The 23,655-nt window shown below is 37.4% G+C and overlaps 2 protein-coding genes across 3 annotated transcripts in view; both read right to left on the bottom strand.

The window, feature by feature from the left end:
• The window catches only part of LOC110851282 (putative mediator of RNA polymerase II transcription subunit 26), a 28,425-nt gene extending 13,924 nt beyond the window's left edge, over window positions 1-14,501 (bottom strand). The window contains exon 1 of the mRNA XM_022099000.2: window positions 13,815-14,501. Within this exon, the coding sequence (XP_021954692.2) occupies window positions 13,815-13,838 (24 nt within the window). The 5' untranslated portion in view covers window positions 13,839-14,501. The remainder of the gene's footprint in view (window positions 1-13,814) is intronic.
• Window positions 14,502-20,697: 6,196 nt separating this feature from the next.
• LOC110851172 lies at window positions 20,698-23,405 on the bottom strand. 2 transcript variants are annotated; one of them, XM_022098832.2, is made up of 8 exons: window positions 23,086-23,405; window positions 22,719-22,987; window positions 22,541-22,584; window positions 21,951-22,149; window positions 21,686-21,852; window positions 21,386-21,585; window positions 21,060-21,289; window positions 20,698-20,961 (listed from the first exon to the last, which is right to left on the bottom strand). In XM_022098832.2, the coding sequence occupies exons 1-8, from the start codon at window positions 23,159-23,161 to the stop codon at window positions 20,851-20,853; spliced, it is 1,296 nt and encodes a 431-aa protein (XP_021954524.1). In that variant the 5' UTR covers window positions 23,162-23,405; the 3' UTR covers window positions 20,698-20,850. The 2 variants fall into 2 exon arrangements, with proteins under 2 accessions (XP_021954524.1, XP_021954523.1); XM_022098831.2 differs by having other exon boundaries at window positions 22,719-22,990; window positions 23,086-23,404.
• Between the last annotated feature and the right edge of the window lie 250 nt (window positions 23,406-23,655).

The raw sequence follows: 23,655 nt of genomic DNA, 5'->3' as shown, positions 1-23,655 counted from the left end.
TCAACTTTCTTTCAAAACCAATTCAATCCGTCATCTTCTTTCGTGTCAGTCTACGTCAAACCTTCCAATTTCAGCTCTTAATACACTGCAGCAGTAATAACAAAGCTTACTCATCAGAAATTTAACTGCTCAGCAGCTCTACAACAATAGATTGTGCAGAATGTCGCTCGAATTTGTAAATGATAGATCGCGATCTACATGACTTACATGCACACACGGTAGCCGTTAGTAATTGTTTTCTGATGGGAGACTGCTTTGACATTTCCTCAGCTATACTTTCGTACCTACTTATGTGCTAACTCTAATTCTATGAAAGTATTATTAATAGAAATTTTTTTAAATATAATTTTACATTTTTTAACCTACTTGTATTCTCAAAAAAGCCCAAAATTGTCCCCCATTAAACTCTATTACACGCATAACTTTCATACGTATCCATTTATAATAATTTTTTATAAGCATGATATTCATGAGGTTTGCGGTACTACTTATTTTCGTGCATGGGACGGACGGACGGATGTCTCTCTGTCGCAGGATTGTTAGCTAATTGTTAGCTTGGCAAAGATTGGTCGTAAATCAATATTTAATGTTTATTTTTATTGGGTAAAAGTGAAAACTTTAGAGTTTGTCATAAATAAATAGACAAGATATCGCTCCTCCTCGTGAAGCAAGATGACACGAGAGTTTGAAAGAATGATTTAATAAACACTGGAATTGAATGTAATAAAAATCAACAAACCATAAACAATCAAATGAATACGAGTCCTCGTCTCTCACTCACTCACCATTTTCTCAGACGACTCTGAAAAACCTGTCTTCCTTTTACTTTCCACTTCATCCCGGAGTAGTCCCAGCAGAAGCAAAAGATGTCAAAATTCGTGAGTGCAAGCCGATAAACATGCGAATAAACTCTTGGTTTTCATTTTAAAATTTCTCCCATAATTGTGGTCGCTTACGAAAGCTAGATATTCGCATATAAATATACAGTAAAATGTAGAGCTAGTAAGTGCAAAATACTCAAATGCAAGCGAACGTAATCCTTCTTGCGTAATGGGCTACCTCCTCCCGTAGGATTTCCAATTCCAATCACGATAGTTAATAATAATGCAGCAATTTTAAAGATTTAGCTCCTACAAATATAAACACTATTCGCATGTGCACCGCATGCAGTCTTCTGTAATCTGGTTGTATAACTTTCTCATAAAATACTCAATATTCCACATCCTTGAAAATAATTCAAAGCTGTATTTCTCCATTTTGAAAGAATTTGGCCACACTTGCGATGAGTTGACAGGATGGTGTACATAAATACGTTTAGACTGCATCCGTGTTGTGTGTGCGTGCGAATTTTGCGATGACACATGCACATGATTAAAAGTTAAGCAAAAGTGAGATATTTGCAAACTATGAGCTGCATGGTATTTTTATTATTGAATGATCAATCTGCGTCCTTCCTTAAGAATGCACCACCTCAACGGACTTATCTGCTCATGAATGAAATGAGGAGACGCATACAAACACACACGAGTCCTTCTTCGGTGCACTCAACCTCTTTACTTTCAAGCATTGGGGATTACCTTTTTACTCTTTTATGCAGTGGATGGCCGTCGGTGTTTGAACACAGCTTTTCCACCACTGCTGCTGACTCTTGAGTGCAGTAAAGTGAAAACAGAGATAAGCTGTGCATTTATGTGAGTGTGATCATGGTCGTCATCATTTTGCTACTTTTGGTACATCACGAGTTCCTGATGGACACTAATGACTTTTGAGTTGTAGTTGTTTGGTGGTCTCTGAAGATAAGTAAAAATGCACGAGCCCACAACAGCATGTTATAGAATACAATGTGATATTATAGAATATATGGTCAAGAATATTATAGCTTCTTCTTCTCAGCAAAATCATAATGCACTGATGCAGCCATTTTTTGCGTTGTTTTATGATCTCCACTAGATACACATTGGAGTGAATTGTTTTGCGGAAGGAAGATGACACCAACCATCACGTATACATTTTAACAAGTATTTTATAAGACGTTGGTCCACAGTTATTATTGATTCATTCTAGAAAAAATTTCTTATATAAGTTTCATTGTACATAGTTTCCGTATTTGTCAGATTTTTGTTTCTTGGTATTTTATTTTCATTTTGTAGATATTTCACCTCTTAATTAACGAATGAATGCATATGCATGTGGACAAATATGGGAATGAAAAGCCACAAGTGTTGAATAAAATGCATGCTCCTAAAGTTAAACTATGTGATGAAACTTTTGCTTTTAATGTTAATTTATTGTATTTGTCTCTTTTTTTGCAAGTTTCACTCTGGTTGACCAGCAATGCATGGGATTTGCCACTATTTTTTGGTTTGGTTTGACGCAGAAATTGGCGAGTTTAGAAAATTCATTAGTTATAAAACAGCCTAAAATAGGGAGGAGTTGATGTGTAGTTCTTTCTACTACTAATACTCACAAAATGCAGTATTCAAAAGTTCAGTAAAAATACCGTACTTTAAAAAAACTTTAATTAAACCACAATACTTTTCCTTTCAATTTTGCGACATTCTAAAACTACTCAAATGCAGTTTAATAATATAGAAAATGAAACCCGAATGCCAAATTTTGCCAAAAATAATTTAGGAATAGATCGGATTTGCTTTAAAACCAACAAAGCCACTCATATCTGATGAGTTCCAATAGATTTGGTGAATGAATGATAAAATCACGTCCCTTTTGCTTTGACAGAGATTGTGACATGATTTGAAGCTGACTTTCATTCCACCATCTTCACATTCAAAGACGAAATCGTGCATAAATCATTACCGTCTTGGCAAAGGTTGGGGTTCTTTCTGCAACTTGGAGATGGGCAGCGACCACATCGCTCTAATAGTTGGATGCAATACATAAGTCGCAACAAAGTAATTTGAGGAGACACAAATTTGCAAAAATGTTTGCTATAATACCCTAATCATAAAATCGGAAACCTTTTTTCACGAATTTTCTATGCCGTAAAGAAAAAGAAGGTTGACGGGAGATGGGAGTGACCATGTCAAAAAGTAAATAATTTTCCTGGGGGTTAGCGTAGCAAATGAATGTGCTCTTCCTTATGGTGTCTTGCTTGGTCGTGGATTTTCGACGGAGACACATTCAGATTGAGTGATGTACCATGCAATCAAATGATAATCAAAATCTCCTAACATTACAACCGACTCGGCTACTACTTAAGTTACATCGCCATTGAAAAAGTATCATTCTCAGCACAAAGTAATGCAGCCAAGTGTAGAAGTCGTCGCAGCATAATTTGTAGTGCGCTTTTCCTCTCATCCTCCTCCTCCTACTGCACTTTCGAACTACTGCGTAGCGTCGGTGGTGTGCAATCAAGGGCTTTTTAAGATGAAATATTACTCTCAGCCCATTTATTCCCATTGTGTCGACTCAAAGACAATAACGCACTTTATCCCTTATCTTCTTCATTTGATCAATTTTAATGAAGGAGCGCCAAAGTAAGTTGATTCTTCTGAGGCTAAAATAGAATGGCCAATTATTCAGGTGGGACAACTTTAACGACGTACCAAAACAAAGGGAAAATGGATGACGGAGTGCTTGCACTTTTTTTCGCGATAAATTATTGAACTTCATCAATATTTGTTGACAATGAATACAGGATATTTATTACAGATAAATATGGCGATGTTTTTTCCTACATAAATCCACTACCATACACGTACGTATGTACCTAGTGCCGGACAGAGAAAGATGCCAGTTTGGGTTCACGGCTATTATTTACTTTCTTCAACATTAATTTTAAAGTACTTCACACCCAATAAAATATATGATTAAGTTGTATCCAAATACATTCAAGTATAAATAATCCCTTAACACAGATTTCGAACGAGACGGCTCAACCTGATGGCACATAATTTATAAGAACAGAACGGACGTTAAGTAAGTTGCGGATTTACAGCCAGCTCAAGAATGAGACGAGATGAAGAGTGTGGTTAAACAGTTTCCGAATGCGTTAAGCACATTAGCAAGAAATTAGGAAATGAGAATAAGCAGGGAATTGGACATAGTAACACAAATGTATATAATTAACTCCATTATATCCCATGGTACAAGTAGCATGTAGCATAAGAAGAAGAGGCCAAGCACGTTGGTATTTGCTTGAATAGCCCACTGACCGACGACCCAAGGGAAACTGAATGAATGTATAATTCAGATCCGTGTTTAGGCTTCACACCGCAAAGAGAAGAGGAAGCTGAACATGGACTAATTCTTAAGTCTGTACTATTTGTTCGGTAAGACCAAAATATAATAATGTCCATCCACCAGCCAGACATTTGCGAGGAGAGAGAGATAAACCTCCCCAAATTTCTGCTCGAGTCCAGCAGACGGTTCAAAATTAGAGCAAAGAGAGAGAGCAAGAAACTAATCCTAATAAGTGACTGGTTACAAAATGTGTTGTTCCCGTTTTCACTAATGTGCGTTACTTCCTATTGTGAAATTAATGAATGCTTTGGCGGGGAGTAGTGTTTACTTACAGCCTAATTTAATTAAATGCCATGCCAATCAAATGGTTCGATTTGTAAATGCCACTCTTAAAACAAACACACACAACAGTAGCGAAGAAACTCATTATTTAAAGAGTATTTGTTGTCGTCCTTTTTGACTTGTTGATTGCCAGTTGTTGGGCATTTGCTCGCGGAGAATTTGCGAAACAGTACAGCAGCAATCACACAAGGCATCGGATCAAGTCGGACAGCTAACGGTGCTGCTGCTTCTCCTGCCAATGTTTGCATTTTGGCACGATTAGAACAATACGGGAGTGATCATATTTATTTATAATGATAATTATTGAAACAAATGAAAACTTTCTCGTCCGCATTGTTTCTTGTTATCGCGCCGTTTGTGTTTGCATTTGCAGAGCGTGTGGGGCTCATGGTAGGGTTCGATATAAACTCATTGTTATGTCCCCTCTGTCCCATTGTTAAGTCGAATCCATTGTGTGTGTCGGTATCATTAGCACTTTGCGCTTGGCTTACGTACTTATAAATATATGGATGCGTACATGTTTTTGTTGCACTGCTGCTGCCCAATCCGAAAACGACTTTGCCAGCGAGTAATAAATTTCACACATTCTTCCAAATTGGACAAATTTCAAATGTGACATTGCCAGAACCGCTCTGGATGTATTTCTGTCGCCATTGTTTTGTTTCGATTCCAAGTTTATATGCAAGTAGCAATATTGAATTTCATTGTTTAGTCAAATTAGGTTGAAGATTGCTATGTACGTATGCATGCAACCTCGTCTCTAGTTATTTTTGGATGGCTCTGTATTATTCAGACAAAATATTTCTGTCTACGATAATATTTTAAAATAGGGTTCATTACATACGATTGTAAATATTGCCCTTGTATACTCACAGCAGAAAGCGAAAGTAGACACATTTTAGTAATTTGAGCTCCGATTTTCGTACCCTTTTGATCCTGTACATATGTGAGTGCATTACATGAAAGGTATCGAAATGGTGATCGGATTACCCGTCTCTAAGAAAGCCGAGTCGTTGTTAATCCGGAAAATTTACTTTATACGTGATAGAAAAATATTCTATCCTGCCTCAAAATGAGCTCATTAGTCAAATCATGAAATTGTTGTCTAATCCTCACTGAATTAAGGGAAGCTGTGTGCAATGGGAGGGACGCACCATTGTAATTAACACGGAACATTTATTATAATGCGTTAGGATTTGTAGCGTTTTAAGTACAAACGTCGCCCTTGCTCATGATGTCGGCTTTGTTAATTTCGGTAGCAGTCGTGTGAGAAAAGAACTCTCATCTCGTAAGTATCTTCTCATAAATCTCATCTCATGAATTGCTATACGGTCGTCGTGCTAATGAATGAATTGGTTTGGCTTTTTGTGCAACTGTTCATACCTTGGACTAATTCCTCAACATCACACGTGCATCTGCATGCAAGAAGTAAATACATACATAGCAGAATGCATACTTAAAATGCACTTGTGTATTTCTTATATTTAGAAAACATATACATATTTTTGTACGTGTATTAGGAATTTTAATAGTGCAGTGAAATATAAATCACGTCCTGGGCATTGCATCACACCTATAAATGCACCCTCTTGCAGCATATTAATTGGCCAACTCTCTACCAAATATATCTCGATGCAAGCAAGTGAGTCAAAGATGAGTACGACTTATTTAGTAATTTTTAAATGCAACAAGGATCACATAAATATGTCGACTTGCCTTGTGTACCAATATTTTTAGGAAGTCTGTCCTCGCCTTTGCCCTGAATAACAATAGTGTTGAGACAGACGTTTTTTAAAAAAAAATGTGTACAACGCTTGTGTCTACCTCATTACGTAAATAAAATGAAGAGTATTTGAATAAACTTTGAGTTATTATTCTACATACAAAAGTGGTGAAAAATGGGGAAATTAGTTTGAGAAAAATTTGAAAAATTCTTCAACTTTCAAGCTCTATTTTCATTCGAGACCTTGCCACCATGATCCAGATTCGTACGCTTACTTACTTTCGATAGCCAGTCACATGTGTGCTTAAAAAATAGACAAAGGGCCGCAGAGTCTGAATAACTAAAGAGCTATGAATTTCGTCTGTTGAAAACAAAGAGGAAGAAGAAGAATCACATCATCAGATTTAAATACTACGGAACTACTGACTTTCTCATCTGCTGCTGCAAGAAGTGCACTCTGCGCAGACATAGGATAACATGAGTTGTTGCTTGATTTTGGCTGCTGCGTGTCCGGCAATTCTCATAAATATTTATGAGAACGAGAACATGCATCCTGTAGTTCGCCAATACAACAATGCACTGCTGGTCAACAACAACGGAGAGCAATTCTTATTACAATTATGACCATCGAGTCTTCCTCCTCCAACGTTGTGGGGAGTTGTTTTTGGATGGATGGAGCTATGCTACGCTGCTTGGGTGGATGGATGGATGATGATGAAGACGACGACCATATGAGGAAGGCAGCACATCATAAAGCAGGCTTTAACATTCTAATTGCTTCCCCGAAGCAGAGAACTTTTCAACGCAACGCACTTTAATTGACTCCAGGCATTTTTATCCATTTCTTTCGCAGCTTCTCTTCCACATACCGTGAACAAATTAGGAGAGCCATGAAGAAAAAATTCTAAATAAAGCAGTTTTCATGCTTTATTAACTGAACACGAAATATGTATTTATGTACAAGTGATGGATGAATTTTTAAATTTGCTTGGTTTAAACACATGGAAAGTCAGGCTCACAAGTGAAATTTTTTTTCTTTAAATATCAACCAGACTTGCAAAAATTGCAGAGCTCTCAAAACTTTCAGAATTTAATACCCGAGTCTAATTGATCTCAACTCTGAACCCGATTGCTTGATTGGCTTGAGAGACCATTAGAGGAGAGAAACCCATCCTTGACGCTCTGGGAGTTCTTTCTTCTTGGTTGCAATTGCAAATCGAGAGCTAATAACCACCCAATGATACACACGATCCTTCGTCAATGAGAGCAAAGTCGGTATGAGGTCTTTGAAGAGCACAGTTTGAGTTGACTCTTAATAAATTGCAGATAGAATCGATTAATTGATTCGAGCCCAGTGCACAATTATTAACTTTGTTACTCCAACCAGTGTATAGTTTCCTCGTCAAATGGTTATCACATGCATGTCGGCTTGGTTTGCATTATTATTATTATCATTCGCTTTCAACTCTTATGCGCCACGTAAAAGGACCAAACCCTTGACAAGACAACGCTCTCTCATACATAATTCCGTCGTCGTCATCATCATCACACAACAGGTGAATTGATGACCATCTCAAAGCTCACGGAAAAGTCACGGATGTTATGCGCTATAACCTCGTCGAATCTTCGTCACCCCACAAAAACATTTCAACGAAATCCACAACATTTGTCAACCATAGTTTCCTCCTCTGCATTCCTTTTCAAAACATGTTGATTGTTGATTCTGTAGCTTTACTACTTGGTAAATAAGAAGGAAGACTCGACGAATTCTTAGCTAATGTACCACGAATTGCAATTTGCCGATCCTCACATAAATACATGTGTACGAATGAATCGTAAATAATAAATTATGCACTTTCAATGATGATCCTGCGATAAAATATGAATCAATCCGCCAAAGTAATTGTCTACGTTTGGAAGAATGAAAACGATTGTAAATATTTTTCCACGAGTGTGCATGAGTGTCCCAATGGCCAATCGTTGTCCAACTCAATACGTATGTTTATGTACGAAAAGAGCGGATAAAATATCATACGTGTGGAGGAACTGATTATGATAAATAACAAATAGAAAAGCGTGAAAAGGGAGCTATTCTTCTTGTACTTAGCATTTTATTGCACTGATCTCATTCAACCACTCACATGCTTCCTATTCACCCATTATTTCCATTCCAATGATTAATTCACTTTTCCAACCATCTTTATTCTGTACGGTAACAACGTCAACAACAAAGAAAAATATGGCACACATCTCCCATTCTTCGTGCTCGCAGAACGTCTTCGTAGAAGAACCAAGTGTCATTTAATGAAAGGTTTTAAACATTTTCAAAAGTGCGTCCCAAGAGACGATTAAAATTGCACAGAAAACCCCATCCATAAATTTAGTGACAGCAGCCACGTAATGAGATCCAATAACTAAATATACATGCAAATACCTTTGAGATCAAGATATTCAAAGCAGGGTGTACAAAGTAGTGGCTAATAATCATGATGTACAACGTGCAACGCCGTCTCTAAATATCCCAAAAGGTCTGCCACCACTACGTCGGGATGTTCTAATGAGTTGGTCAATTTTGCTAATCCTCCTCGCATCGTCATCCTCCTCACCGTGATGGCACTACACTACATCACAGAAAGGCGATGACCGTCGTTGCGTGTGCAGACGCTAAATACCGTCGTCTCCTCTTCAATTGAATTAGAGTTTGGATGCAAACTTTGCTCAGAGCTTAAGAAGATCATCAAGTATAACTCTTATTTTTATTTGATGTTCCTTTCGTAGTGTCGAATGAGGATTACACCTCGTCTTCGCGTGGTGCAGGCAGAATAAGCTTAAAATGAGCATATGCACATACATATTGTGTGTTTATGCAGTCGTTGCTGCTTCTGCAATGGCATTTATATTTTGGCAAACTCTCAGTCCTTGCAAATTGCACCTGACAAATCGGAACAACACCAATTCACGACCCACTTTTCTCTACTAGATATACGCTAATACTGCCCGGCCATCATCTAATAGAGACATTTCTGAGCTCACTTTTAATAACTGAGGATGAGATGAGCCAGTCTCTCATGAAGTCATCAAGCCCCAGTCTTGAGAGCCTATTTTGATGATTGATGACACAAACTCATTGTCTGAGCTTCATTTCAAATTAACCTCAGCTTTTCTTTGTTTCTTCCTCTAAATGAAAAATGAACCCGGTATACGATATATATTTTTATACCGTGCATATGTATTTATGCGCATATGGACGTTCATTTTCCTCGTTGTCGTCCTCTTCTTACTCTTCCAAATCTATAATTGTTTGTCTATACCTACGACAACTCAGCCACAATTTTTAGCCGGCCGACGCAATCGTACATTGCACAAGGAAATGCAATCTACCTCTTGTCATTAATTATTATTATTAGTGGTGGTATATTTCTAGCTTAAGGAGATGGGGAAAATTCAATGTCATTGTGACATGTCAATAAATGACTTTGGTATCTGGAACTATCAACTCTGTGGGCTTAATTGTTATTCATGCATATTTTAGCCTCGTACTTTTCTAAATAGTTCATATAATTTTCCAACTGACTAATCATAAATAAGAAGGATTTTAATTTTCTCAGAGATGATTATTGAGGATTTTATCATCATATTTACAAATCTCATGCATAACTTATTTCAGCCTTTCTCATAAGAACAAGGGTTTTTTATTGACACAAGGTCTTATCATTTTTAAGCCGAAATTATATACGAGGAGACTCATCTCGTAGTACCAAAGTTGTATAAATTGCCATAAATCTATAAGAAAAACTCGAGTCAAACTGCATTTAATTGTAGCACAGAGTGAAGTTGCTCTCTCTGAGTTGGTCTGAAAGTGCAATCTGGAATAAGTCAGAAAATTACAATGCACTAGATAATGGTTGATTGCGATAAAATCAATAATTTGGGTGCTGCGGAATTGGTATGAAAATTGATCAGATGTGGATATTCCATGAGGATCGTTGCTCGGACGAGTTCCAGAGATTGCTGATGAGGGATAGATAAGCATTCTCCTGGGAGAGAAGTAAATTGCTGTGATCATAAACATCATGCCAGAGTCTCACTATTCCTCCTCTACCTGGTGGCTGTCATGCCATACCTCATGCCCAGACTGGGATACATACGAGTGCGTATTGTGTTTCGAATAAATTCTTTGCTCGTTGTTCGGCATAGGATAATTTATGCGTAAAACCTTGGCTATTTTGAATGTTGGCTGAACATTTTGTTTTGTCGGACGATTTATATTCCACTTTTTACTCAAAGAAATGTAAACCAAGAATGAAAACAAACTATGTAGGAACGAGTTGTTGTGTAGGGAAACTGGTTCCCTTCGATCCAAATAATTGCACAGCAGTATCACGGAGGAGGAATATGTATGCACAAGGAGAAAGAAAAATCTGGCTGGAATCTCAACCAAACATTGTTTCCCATCCTCCTCCTCCTTCTCCTCGTCGTCGTCGTCATTTCCTTTGATTGCTGTGTGGTTTACTTCGTTAGATAGGCACGTATCTCATAAAAATTTGTCCTACCACCACGCCAGCCAGACATTTTATGAGGAATGGCATTTTACAAATGGCAAGATCGAATCAATATTTTAGCCTTTTGGGCCATAATTTTAAGCCCGATGCCTCATAGCTGTCCATTGATTGATAAGTGCATAAAAGAGCCAAAAGAAATATGTACATGTGAAGGAGACCTCTTTCTCTCTCTGAAAAAATCTATTAATCAAACCTCCATGACACAATACGATGCCTGTTGGTTGACCATACAGTCAAACCTAAATATCTCTTATTCCTCGCTCCTTTGTTAATGACGATGGAAATATCTAGGATAATTTCTCCTCCTGCATGTGTACATACTTCACCCAACGCAAGGAGAGAACAGGACGAAATAAGGCAACAAAGTGATTGAGTTAGCCGAGAAAAAAAAGTTATAGCCTTTTGTCCAGGGAAGAAAGGCAGCTATACGGCAGAAAGAGTGAGAGAATGGTGTGTGTGTGATGCATGGCATGCTTCTCAATGAAGGAAAAGTTGCGAAACAAGTTTTAAGTCCTGTCTTCTTCTTCTTCCTTCGCCTTGTGGCAAGTTTCTGTTGCAGCTCTGATATTGACAATCAACTTGTTACATAATAAAAAACAGGGAATTGGGTGAGTCCTGTGAAAGAGAAGCCGCTTTTCTTAATGATAACAAACACGATTCCTCCTCTCTCTCTCTCTTCCCAAGTTTTCCTTTCTTCAACATTTACACTTAATAACGATAAAACTGCTAACCGTCAATAATAAATATTCATGGATGTAAGTAAACTGCATTTCCGCTCATCAAGTCATCGAATCAATCTCAGCCCCATCAAACTACTCCCCTTAATAAATTACCCGTGAGCAACTAACTGCCTTTTTCTGAATAAACGGCTTTAATTTTATAATGTGCTGCAATAAATCGACTTTTATCTCGGTTTGGGTTGCTTGCATACCTGTCCGCTTTTAAATGTATTTATGTGGAGCACGTGTGGCTTTGGCTCAAGTTGAATTGAATTTTACTTGCTGTCGGAGTAGAAGAGGCTGTAAGCTGGTGGAAACATATGTACAATAGTGCATATCATTTTTAGGTGTGTGTGTGTATAAAAATATAAATTTCAGGACGTGCAGTCACGGACGTCTGAGTCGGGTAATAATATATTAAACATGGAAATCACTTTGTGCCCTGGTTAAAAATCAACAATGGAGGAATGGGAATGTTGATATGTGACAATAAATAACATGTTGGACTTTATTGTCCCTCCGTTGTGAGGATGATAATGATGATCGTCATCATACATACGTGGAGGAAAATCGGCGGAGAGAGAAAGTTGTACAGCGTGAAGAATATTGGAGTAAAAATAGAATATTTGCAGAGAGAGAGAGACCAGAAAAGGGCTGCATCTAATCATATTTCGAATGTGAACAATGATCTTTGTGGCGTGTCTGCTGTGCAAACATAGAGGGACCATTGTTAATTCACTTTATGACTCCGATGTGACAAGGATTCTCTAGTAATGTGACTAAATTACACGTTTCCCTACCCCATTTAAGATGATGCTCAGTTTACTCCCATCAATGAGAGGCTCCACTCTTGTCACCCTTTCTGACACAATGCAAATTTTTAAAGAATAATAAAAATCCTCACTCCATTTCAACTTCTGTTTCGCATTATTTTCACACTATCGGCAATAGGAATGTCCTGTTTATTTTTACCTGGGCTGGGAATCATCAACATGTCAACTTGGCAGGTATAGATAATTTTAAAGATTCAGATTCAGACGGACGGACGATGAGTGTTTTGTGCCTTCTTCTCATTCTGAATGAAGTTGCAGCTTATATGCTATCTTATAAAATGGACCTTTTATCATCATCGTCATCATCATCATCATTCTATTCGTTTGGCATATGAGTACATATTTTGCCGTTGTTGATTAACCTTTTTTTCGAAATTCATACCATTTATTACTTTTATATTCGAGGTGGTGCGATGGGAAAGAGTAAATTTTAAAATCTGAAAATTTTTATGTATCAGTGTGTAAACGACGATTTGCTTTTAAGTGTTACGAGCAATGAACTATACGGAACGATGAGATGAACCAAGTGCAATGCATAATTCATAAATGAGTCACATTTGCGTGCTTTCTATTTCTCTGAATCTCATCACTGCATACATATCTCCAAGTATGTGCGAGGACTGACATGTCGTCGGTGTTCTAATGAACTTAAAAAAATTCCATTTATTTGCATTTTACTTTTAAAGCTTACTGCCTGCCACACAAGGATGAAAAGATTAACCAGTCACCTAATGTCCACTATGTACGCATAAATAAGTTTTCCCTTGGTCTGCTGCTGCTCATAAGGCAGACCAGAAGCCCTCCTAATTGACACTTATTGCCGTGGGTGTACAATGGGCGATTTATTCTAGTGAATTGATCGACACGAAAAAGAAATCATGACCAAGTCATGAAATGAATTCCGATAAATCAACAACAAGAGTGGAAATGTATGAATGAATGAGACATTAAATAAGGGGAAGGAAATTAAGATGAAAATTGGATTGTTTTTACGCCTCACAAAAGTTTTTGCTTCTACGAGAAACAATAAGTGAAGGAAATCTATACATGTGTACGAAATTTGTGCAGCTTATTTAATCCAACAGATTGTTCACAACTTGGAACACAAAAGGGGAAGGAATAAATTTCTCGAAAATATGTGCGGAACGTGCATCTACGTGCGTAAGGCTGGCTGGAAACACTTTAGGAGAATATGAGAAAGTGAATTCTTCCAAAACAAATCTTTCAATAAACCCCGGATTCCTTTCTCTAAAAGCCAAAAGATTCATTTCATGCGTTTCCCCAACAAATTATGATGCTCCTCAGCAACCTCTCAAATAAATAACTTTCCCACACTCTTGGGAGGAGTAGTAGAAGAACCGGCTGCTTTATTGCATTTTGTCCCGAGAATTGTCGACACTTGTAAAAAAAACAAAAAAGGAGGCAAACTCACCACTTTCCAATCCATTGTGATCATCCACTCCAGGATAATGCTAGTCAATCCAATGTCCACACCTCTCTCCTACGAATTCTCTCTCAACGCGTTCTATTCTGGGGGCACAAGGAAGAGGAAGAATGTAACCGAGAGAAACACAACTTTTGTGAGTGGAGAATGTTTATGAGACGACGAAAAGTCTCAACAACTGGATCTGATAATTTCCTGAAACTCAAAGGCTCAGCAGGACACCGGGGGAAGAGAACAGCACTATTAATTGCTTTATGATTTCTCAATTACTCTAATAAAGCCGGTAACAATGAGTCCCAATTACGTTCCTCACTTTGTCTCTCTAATTCACCTTTTCACAAAGAAAAAGGGAAAAAGCCCAAAAATACCCAAGTCGGAAACTAATAACTCTGCTGAGACTTGGGTTTTATTATTATTCAACTGGAGACTTCTTCTTCGTAGCACCATTCAGAGCTTTGAAACACAAACTGAAGACTTCAAGACGGTTGAGGAACCCAAACCTCAAACTGCCGAGTTTTTTTTTTCTTAACTCGCTCCAACTCCCACCCAAGGGACGGTGAGTGCAGTGAGTGGTTTGTGTGTGTGGGGGTGGGCGATAATGTTAAAAAATCACGAAATAACCAGCAACGTTGTCGTCGGCAACACCGTGGTCGTGGTCACAATGTCAATGCCAGCATTTCCCTTTCTCCCTGACATTATATACTACTGACCTAATTTTCAATGGAGGAAGCGAAAGAGTCTCACTCATCACACACACATAAGCAATAAGCAAAAGATAGATGGATGGGTAGCTAAGAAAGGCTTAACTTGGTATTACGTTAGTTGGCTTACCTGTACGTACGTGGTTGGTAGTGGACGGACGTACGTGGAGATGAGAAGAAGAAGATGCTCACCCAATGTTGAAGGCGGTATTGCATTTGGTTTCTTCTTCTTTTATTATAAGACGAATCCTATCTCTCTTAGGTGATCATCATTGAGTAACTCTGCATCACCTTCCTCCAAGTACTCCCTCTTAGAACAGGCGAGAGATGCACAAATGGGCGAGAGGAGATAAAAGTCCTTTAAATAATGTCGGGGCTTGTCCAGGTGGTTCAGCACGAATGTCGAAAATGTGTGAGAATTTGTGGGAGAAGTTTTGGTTTTGAGTCAGAATTTTGGAAAAAGAAAACAATGTTATATATGAGAATTTTGCTCCATAACTCTTTTTTAAGCTGTTTATGGAAAGGTTTGACTAGGAAACAATAATTTTGAAAATGTCGTTCTACTTCCGGAAGGTAAGTTAGGAGAGAAAGTGTTGCACATTGTACGGATTTCTGCCATAGTTTGCTTATAGTTGGGATCGTCATGTGAGGCGTGAATGTCCTGGTCTCATTTTGTTCTTCTTCCTCTTCTGCTGGAAAATCGGATAATGACGAGAACCACACATGCATGGATGTGATAATAATACACCCTTCCCTCTCCACTTATTTCTCCTCGGGAAGGTTGTTCCTGTATCCCGATGCACTTTTCCACTTTACTTTCGACTTCATCCATCTTCAGATAACTTGCTCCAGCACCTAATAAACCTGACCTCAACAGTATCTCAGAGTCCCAAGTTAAGTGCGACGCAAACAAGTGATCCACACATGTTTCACGGTGTACAATACTTTTCACAATTTTGCATGAAATGAAAACTATATCGAAATGAAAAACCCTAAAGTTGAAAGTGATCAAAATCATTTATTGCTTGTGGTTTAAGTCATTTTTCATGAATGACCACTTTCAAATCAAGGTTCGAAATGCGAATGAAATGCGCTTGATTTGGTTGCTGTGTGTGGAGCGGTTCGCTTTACATTCGTTCATTGTCTGCCACTTATGCATGCGACTGTAAAAGCGAAAGAATCCGTTTTTTATGTCCAAGAGACTTGCAGCAAATAAAGTGAATCAAGTGGATTGTTGTTCCTCGAGAGAGATGCATCTCGCATGCATCGCATCGTCGGAACCAACTGACTGCTGAGATGCATACGTTTGTTGTTGTCTGTCCGTGTTTCATTACATGTGTCACTGATGCAACAAACGGTTTATAAATTAAATCCTTGCCTGGTAACCTATAGCTTTTTAATTTTAGTTTCTTTTTTACACACCGGCACACTGATTGAAATCGCTTATCTTTATGACACACAAAAATTAAGACGATTTAGCCACATTCTCATAAGTTCACGTGTGCTCTGTGCGTCTGGTTTTCGTCGATCAGAATTATCTACTAATGCTTCAAAGTAAATAAGTATTTGCTAAAATACTTGTGTAACTATTAATCTTTGATTCGTATGATTAGATTTATACTTCAAGTTTCAAACTTGGCGTTACAACATCCATTCTTTTTTTTATATTTCTGTATGATACACTCACGTAATTTATGCTACTTTCCTTAATTGTTTGACGGGTTTCTTCGTCTGATTTCCTACGCAGTAATTCATACAAGTTTCAAATTCGACTTTACATAGCATTAGTCAAAGTGTACACTACAGCGCAATAAGAGCATGGATTTTATGTCGGCTGGAAACTGATCCAGTGCAGACATGCAGAGTTTGTTAAATGAAACCTCTATTTATGTAGAAAATAAAGGCAAGTGTTAGGTGAACATGTAAATTAAATATGTAGAAGCCTTCATTCTTTAACGTTCATTTGTTTGACTAGATTTTCACGACTGGAATTTCAACAACCAACAAATGATACACAACAGAGTGAATTTTGCAATTAGATACAACCTCTTTACATGATTCACAAAAATATTTTTGCTATGGGAGAAGTATAACATTTCTACGGAGGAAGATGCACAATCTCCGGTGCATCTAAATTGATTCTTGAGGGCTTAATTTTTAAATGCAATCACTCCTTCTAGATAATTTATCGAAGGATTGAATTGTGTATGCCTGATGTACGTCTGAACATTATCAACCACACGGACGAAACAATTTAAATACAGATGGGAAGTGGACAATAGGCATCAAAATACTCTAGTCTTACAACGAGGAAAAAAACTTGGAGTTGTCCATTCGGGAACAATAGCAAAGTCAACTCATCACACGTGGTGAAGTATTATTATCATTCTTTTCAAATGGTAATCGTTTCAGTCAAAAATTACAAATTGGAAACTAAAGATTATTATTCAAGACTTGATTCAAATGTCATTGCATTTTCACGGATCATTTTTTTAATTTAATTCCGACACCTCTTAAATTGGACTTTATTTTCAGACAAAATTTATCACCAATAAAGAATACGACGATAAAATTTGAACCATAATTTGATGGTTGCAATGGAAATTGCAATTTTATAAAATGTGTGAAAAGTAGTTTTAACCGTTCACACACCATGATTTGAGAGAGAACGCATTAAAAAATAGAAACAGAAGGAACGGTGATAAAGAGTTTATTTGTAAACCTATAAAAAACAATGGCTTAAAAAAGAAGCATCAATGTGATGTAACCTGTATGTATGAACATATTACTACAAAAGTGCCCAATGCACGCATTTATATATAGGCCAGTCAAAACAATACGAGTCAAGTCGACATCATTGAGAACAAACACTGGATACGTACATACATTCAGAGTATTTATAATGTGAGGAGTACCATCCCACAAACTAAATACCAGACGTTTGGTTTGGTTTTTCTACTTTTTAGGACTATCTCAGACTCAGTAATTTAGCTTCATGCTGGAGATTAGAGGAAGCAAACCAACTGGTTCAGGTGGGAGAGAGATAAGCTATGCATGCATGCAACAGAATGAGTGACTTGGTTGGCCTGCATCTCAAATAAATGCAACGACCTGGACGTCTCTGGTTGTTCTGTTCTTTCTTCTCTGTTTTAAACCATTTGCTCATTCACTCTTTACAACAGTCTTTTGCTCCGAAGCTGCATCATTATTATTTTACGGAGCATATGTATGCACAAGCATTGCACTGCACTGCTTTTGTCTTTGTGAGCCATTTTCCACCTGTGACGTGGAAACAGAAAGATGCTTTTAACTTTTATCATCATCAGGCCTATGGTTTGGATCATGTACCGGATATCCAGCCCTGCTTCCAAGTTGGTTACAAATTTTTCATTAAAATGCAAGAAATTGATGGGAAATGTATGATGTGAGAGAGCTGATAATAATTCGCTCTCATCCTGCCTCACTCGACGATGGAGAAGAAGAATGAGTTTAAATCGTTGAATATTGATGAGTTGGCCAGACCCATTCATGATCATGGTCATCATGATCATCATGTCAGTCAGTCTGGTCAAAACCTGATGAGAAGCGATTCGTGTAGTGGTTGCGGTTGCAGACTAAATTGTGTAAAATTATTAAGACTCTTTACAGCAATTACATAATAAAGTCCACTTATTTACGAGTTATTGTATTGATATGGAATAAGATGATGACCTGAGGTGCATCGCTAGGATGGAGAGATTCGTAGTCTTTTGGGTATCCAACCCCTCATCATTTTTTGAAAATTATGAGAATTTTATCAATGTACATACATATGTAAAACTTCATGTCAAGTTTATATTGATCACGAAAAAATTTAATATAGCATAAATTTCAAGACTGGAGGATCTCATTTCATTGCACAGATTGAATTTCAATAATGTTTTGTAGCAAGTTGAACAATGCCTTTCAGGTGTAATTGCCATTCTTCATGGACGGATGCACATTCGATATCACCTCCGTCATGATGCACCTGCTCAGATAGAATGTCCATCGAATAGAATGAAACTACACGGCTTCTTCTCCAGTTGGGGTCCAATTAAGGTGTCTCCCTACGGTTCCCTTGACGCAAGTCTAACTATTCGAGAGATGCAGAGAAATGTGAGACGATTCTCATTTTGCAGCACCAAATTTTGCATTAGGCATTAATAAATCTCCATTTAAATGAAACATAGGTTCTCCATTCAAACTACAACAAAGTGTTTCAATTTTGCTTCATTGTTTACATATATATTCACTCAAAATGTAATTTTGAAGATTTCATGTAGTTGTTGCTGTTGCCAATAAAATTCAAACTTTCTCATAGCATATTTGAATAATTAATGACGCAGCATATGCACACAAGATATTCAGTATTCTGATCAAAAGTGTTCCAATATTCATCACCAATTGACTTTCTTGTGTCCCGTTGTACTTGCATCGGGCGTGCTGGATGAGATTCTACAGGTGCGTGTGTCCGATAACGCAATGTGTACCACACACGTCTTGCAGACTTTTAAAGATGCCGTGTGTACTCGTAAGAAGAAACGTGTACGGATAAAATCGTATGTACGTTGTGTCCACCATATTTCCGTGGCTGGCTGGCTGGACAGCTGGTTATTGTGTGTGGAAGGAAGACGAAGAAATATGAGACGCTTGTCTGTCAAGAGGAAAAGGCAGGTGCCATATCAAACCTTATCACAACGTGAAAGGGGCGAATTGACTTGAAGATTTGTGAGTGATGCCTTGAGCACTGAGGCAAAAAATCCACAAGACACAAGAAGATGCCCGTAAAACGATCCGTGTCATGTTTATAAGTGATGCAAGATATTGTCGGGTTGAATACACCGATTTTAATACTGATCCTACACTGTAATGATAGGGGTGGAGAAAACCACATACTTGTTGCTTGTTTATGAGCTGTATGGGCAGTCGAACTGTGGTTGATCTCACTAATAAATGTGGATTCTCTTTGAACATGGAGAAAAATAAATAATCTCAACATTCGACTTTCAAATTGCTGACAAATTAAACCAGCAAAAGAGTTATCTAACGATAAGTTGTTATTTTTATGTCAATTATTACCCATGAGGAATATGATATAATGATCTAGTGCAAATCAAAATGAATTGCCTAAAAATTTTATGATAAGGATTTACTACTGATCTATGATCTATACTAAAATATGTTGATACAATTTGCTCTAAAAGCTTTCTGACCTAAATCTTTAATTGAAGACGGAAATGAACTAGTAGACGGACAATCATTATAATGATCTTATAAATACAACAAATTAATACTTTTAAATTTTGATCGAATATCTGCAAGATATTCAGAAAAAGATTTAAAAGAGTTGATTTAAATATTTTGTAGGATTTTTAGTGTACGAGAAATGTCCGTCTGTATGTTTTGATATGAACGTGAAATAAAGGGTTGCAATTCCCTAAATCTATTAAGCCATGAAAAAAAGATGATTTAAATATATGATGTCTACAAAATCTGCCACGAATTGGTCCGGAAAAAGTAAGTAATGTTAAAGTACATACACCTGCAAGGACTTCAAACCCCGAAGGAAAATATCGCAGTGTGTAATGAAAAAGCACAGGCAGACATTCCTTGTCAATTTTGTCCTCATACCAAACCCGACTGCCCAATAAAAGTTGATTGTGTAGAAAGACTGCTTTATAACTTTCAGTTGTTTGTTTAGCAACTTCAAACCAAAATTGGATTTGTGCATGCATTCCAAATAATATCTGCTTCCTTTTAGATTAAAATTATTGATACTCCCTCGTATTTGTGTATGTACTAAATATTTACTACGATCCCCCCAAGACTGAACTCTGGTCGCTCATAGCAAGTAAATACAAGCGAGCAATAAAGACTTTTTTCCAGGAAATGTCATTCTATGGTAAGGGTAGATATTCGCATAGCTATATTCACGTTGAGATAACCTCCTCTGAACTGGGGTAGGCATCATATATTTTGGATATTTCTAGCAACCTAAAGATCTTAACGCATCAATTACTTGGAATTCTTTATTATTACATAAGTATGTATTTAATATATGCATCCGACACCACAGAGTTCCCAGAGTTTTGTTTTTCATATATATTCGAAATTTAAAACTAAACCAATAGGCATTTTCTCAAATGGAATGAATTTTGTTAAACAGACAGTCTATTTATTTGGAAATTATAATTAAAGATATGTATGACAACAATATGTATTTGCGAATATAGATGCTCGATTTGAAATATGCGAAAAGAAACAACAAACAATAATTTTGATGTTGATTCGACTTTTTCTCGTTACATATTTTCATCAATGAAGGACTCAATATTGATTTTTTGGAGTTCGTCCTCCAAAGCTTGGCTTAATGGATACTCGGCAGCATCAGCAATTCGTTGCCGGAACATGTTCTGCAATGTTTAAATTTATTAAAATTTCTCAGCTTGTCTAATTCCCTGTTGACCACAAGATCATTTTCCAAGTCAAAATTTGTGGATTGCAAACTTACCGGAACCACATTGAAAATCATTTCCAAGACGTAATCGACAGCGCCAATGCCATCAGAAGTAAGTTGTGTTGGTCCCAGGGTTACATTGACGGAGTCGACGATTGGCTTTTTGTCCAAGTTTGCAGACTGCTGCAGCCGAATTTCGACATTGACAAAGTCAAGATTAAATGTAAGTTGACCCCTTCGTCCTAATACCCCTCGCATGGCTGTCCAACCCCATTCATACGTCCCTACCAAGAAATTATGGTTACACTTTTTGGCCTTGATCACAATAATGTCATCACGAAAGTATTTGCAGTAAAACATTTTATTTGTTTTCTTGCTACCTCTTAAATTATTCACGCCCAAATGAACAGTCATGTGAATGGTGTTGCTTTCAAACCCGAGTAGCATTGGTCCCGTGCGTCGAATTGAGGAGAGGCCGTACAAGTATCCATTGTACAACTCAAAGTTTGACCATTTTGAACTTTGGGTAGAGTAATCAGCAAGGGGAACAGGGTCCAGGTTTCGCTCTTTGATTAATTTTCTAATTAGATGCAAAATATTAGTGATGATGGCCCAATTTGACTTGTATTTTTACAAGGTTTGCGAATTAATTGTTTTTTCTGTATTCATTTTTAGCGTACCTCACATGAGCTAAAATTTGGTCAACGGGGTTGATGGAAGTTGGGAATTGATGTGGAATGTCTCTTGATTCGCTGTTCATGACTTCAGTTAGTTTTGCTTCTACCTCATTCCAGATTGTGGGCTTCATTGTTTCGAATATGAAGACGCCAACTTTGTTCACTATTCCCTTTCAAAATATGTAAATGTGCATAATATACAAATATAAGAATATACTTGCCATTTATTTATACTAATCATAAAGTGAAATTTATGGAATTTATTTACTTGAAACATTTTCCCCAGAAATCCTAAATTCTCAAAGTAGATTTTCAAATCTCCGAATACAATATCCGTCTCCATTTTGCTGACTTGAAGGTAGCCTAGCTCGTCAACCATCAATTCGGCGTCAACGTCAAGTTGGGCATTGAAAACAGTCATGTTGTAATCCCCTTGGGTCTTGGAAATCCAGGCTGACAACAAGTACCTGTGCAATGTACATATTTATTTGTGTGTGTAAAATTTCATTTTCTGCACGGAGGTCAGTGTTTACCATGAAAAAAAACCCTTGCAAGAAATGACTGCAAGAAAATCTTGTTTTGCAGGCATAAGTTCTTGCAGTGGTGCAAGAAATGCAAGAAATAAGGAAAACCTAGCGGACAATCCCGATAACCAAGTGTAGAACAATTTGTACAAAGGGCGAGTCTCCTAAATTGGGCTTATTTCTCGCATTTCTTGCAGTGCAGTGCAAGAAATCAAATCAAACACTGGCAGAGGTACATTTCCTTATTGACATAGAGTCAGAAGGAGATTTGTGGACACAGTACCCCACGCACAATACAAAAGGTATGAATAATTTCGATACTTGGACATCATACCTGCCTCGTACCACCAGCTCATCAATTGTCAGTTTCATGTTGACCTGCGAAAACAATCCAGCTTCAAGGCAATTCATACCACTGACAAAAAGTGTGTCAAAAAGCAAGAGCAAAAAGGAAGGACAAGGATAAATATTTTATTCTACTACATACATTTCCTCTCATTCTGTACGCATACCTTCAACTCGGCCAAATCTGCATTCAATTTCTCCACTTTGAACCGACTGAAGCCATAAACTTGCGAGTCCTGAAATTTCATTGTCATTCCAGAAAACTTTTGATGAAACGAGTTAATTGGGAGAGGATCCTTAATGAATGGGAGTCCGGCCGCTTCTTCCCGTTTGTAGTGGTTTATCACGCTTTTGATGTGATCGACAAGAGTCCCTTCTGCTTCGCGACGCTCACGATAATTCGGCTCGTACTTAAACATAAATCCGGAACCGTGACCTTCTGCAAAAATTTAGCTTTGAGAAATTACAGTTTATGCAATATTTTTGAAAGTTTAGCAACCAAATTCTTCAAAAAACATAAATTTATACACCCACTTTTGTATTGATGAGTAGATGGGAGAAATACCCAAATAATGATGATTACACTCACGGCCAAGCCACGCTTGTCCATGTTTCCTATTAATTATAAAGTTTTATAATTCATGCGGAGAACGATCTCCTTTTGATACTCATGAACTGAACGACACAAAATGCGCCCAAGAATGTTCTCACACTGGTCTTTCTAGCATCTCAAGAATGATAAGGAGGAAGAGTAAGTAAGGAGGAAAGGATAAGAGAAAAAGCGCAGCAGCCGAACTGTACAAATAAACGATGAATCACCAAGTTTAGTGTTAAATCAGAGATATTTCTTGAATAATCTCGTCGTAGTATAGTCGTTGCCACTTCAAAGTCACATTTGGTTATGCCCAGTTGGAATCAATCATGATAGATCGTTTATGCATACGTATGTATGTATAGCTGTTATTATTATATGTGAGAATTGAACCATTAATTACGTACATCTCATGATGGTATTGTAAAGGAAATGACAATTGTTTGTACTACTGCTACCATTAAGCTAAACTGGGGTTCAAGAGTTGTATCCCGTGTTATCGTCATGTTTTT

The sequence above is a fragment of the Folsomia candida genome, unplaced genomic scaffold, assembly GCF_002217175.1.
Source record: "Folsomia candida strain VU population unplaced genomic scaffold, ASM221717v1 Fcan01_Sc006, whole genome shotgun sequence".
Taxonomy (NCBI): Eukaryota; Metazoa; Arthropoda; class Collembola; order Entomobryomorpha; family Isotomidae; genus Folsomia; species Folsomia candida.
This window is presented reverse-complemented; position numbering and strand designations above follow the sequence as displayed.

Excerpts from the sequence above, each read along its gene's own strand:
- LOC110851172 (XM_022098831.2), bottom strand. The coding sequence starts at position 23,161 with ATGGACAAGCGTGGCTTGGCCGTGAGTGTAATCATCATTATTTGGGTA. Across the intron at positions 21,853-21,950 it reads TTCTGGGGAAAATGTTTCAA|GGAATAGTGAACAAAGTTGG; the intron begins GTAAATAAATTC and ends ATATTTTGAAAG. Across the intron at positions 20,962-21,059 it reads TGATTTTCAATGTGGTTCCG|AACATGTTCCGGCAACGAAT; the intron begins GTAAGTTTGCAA and ends TAAACATTGCAG.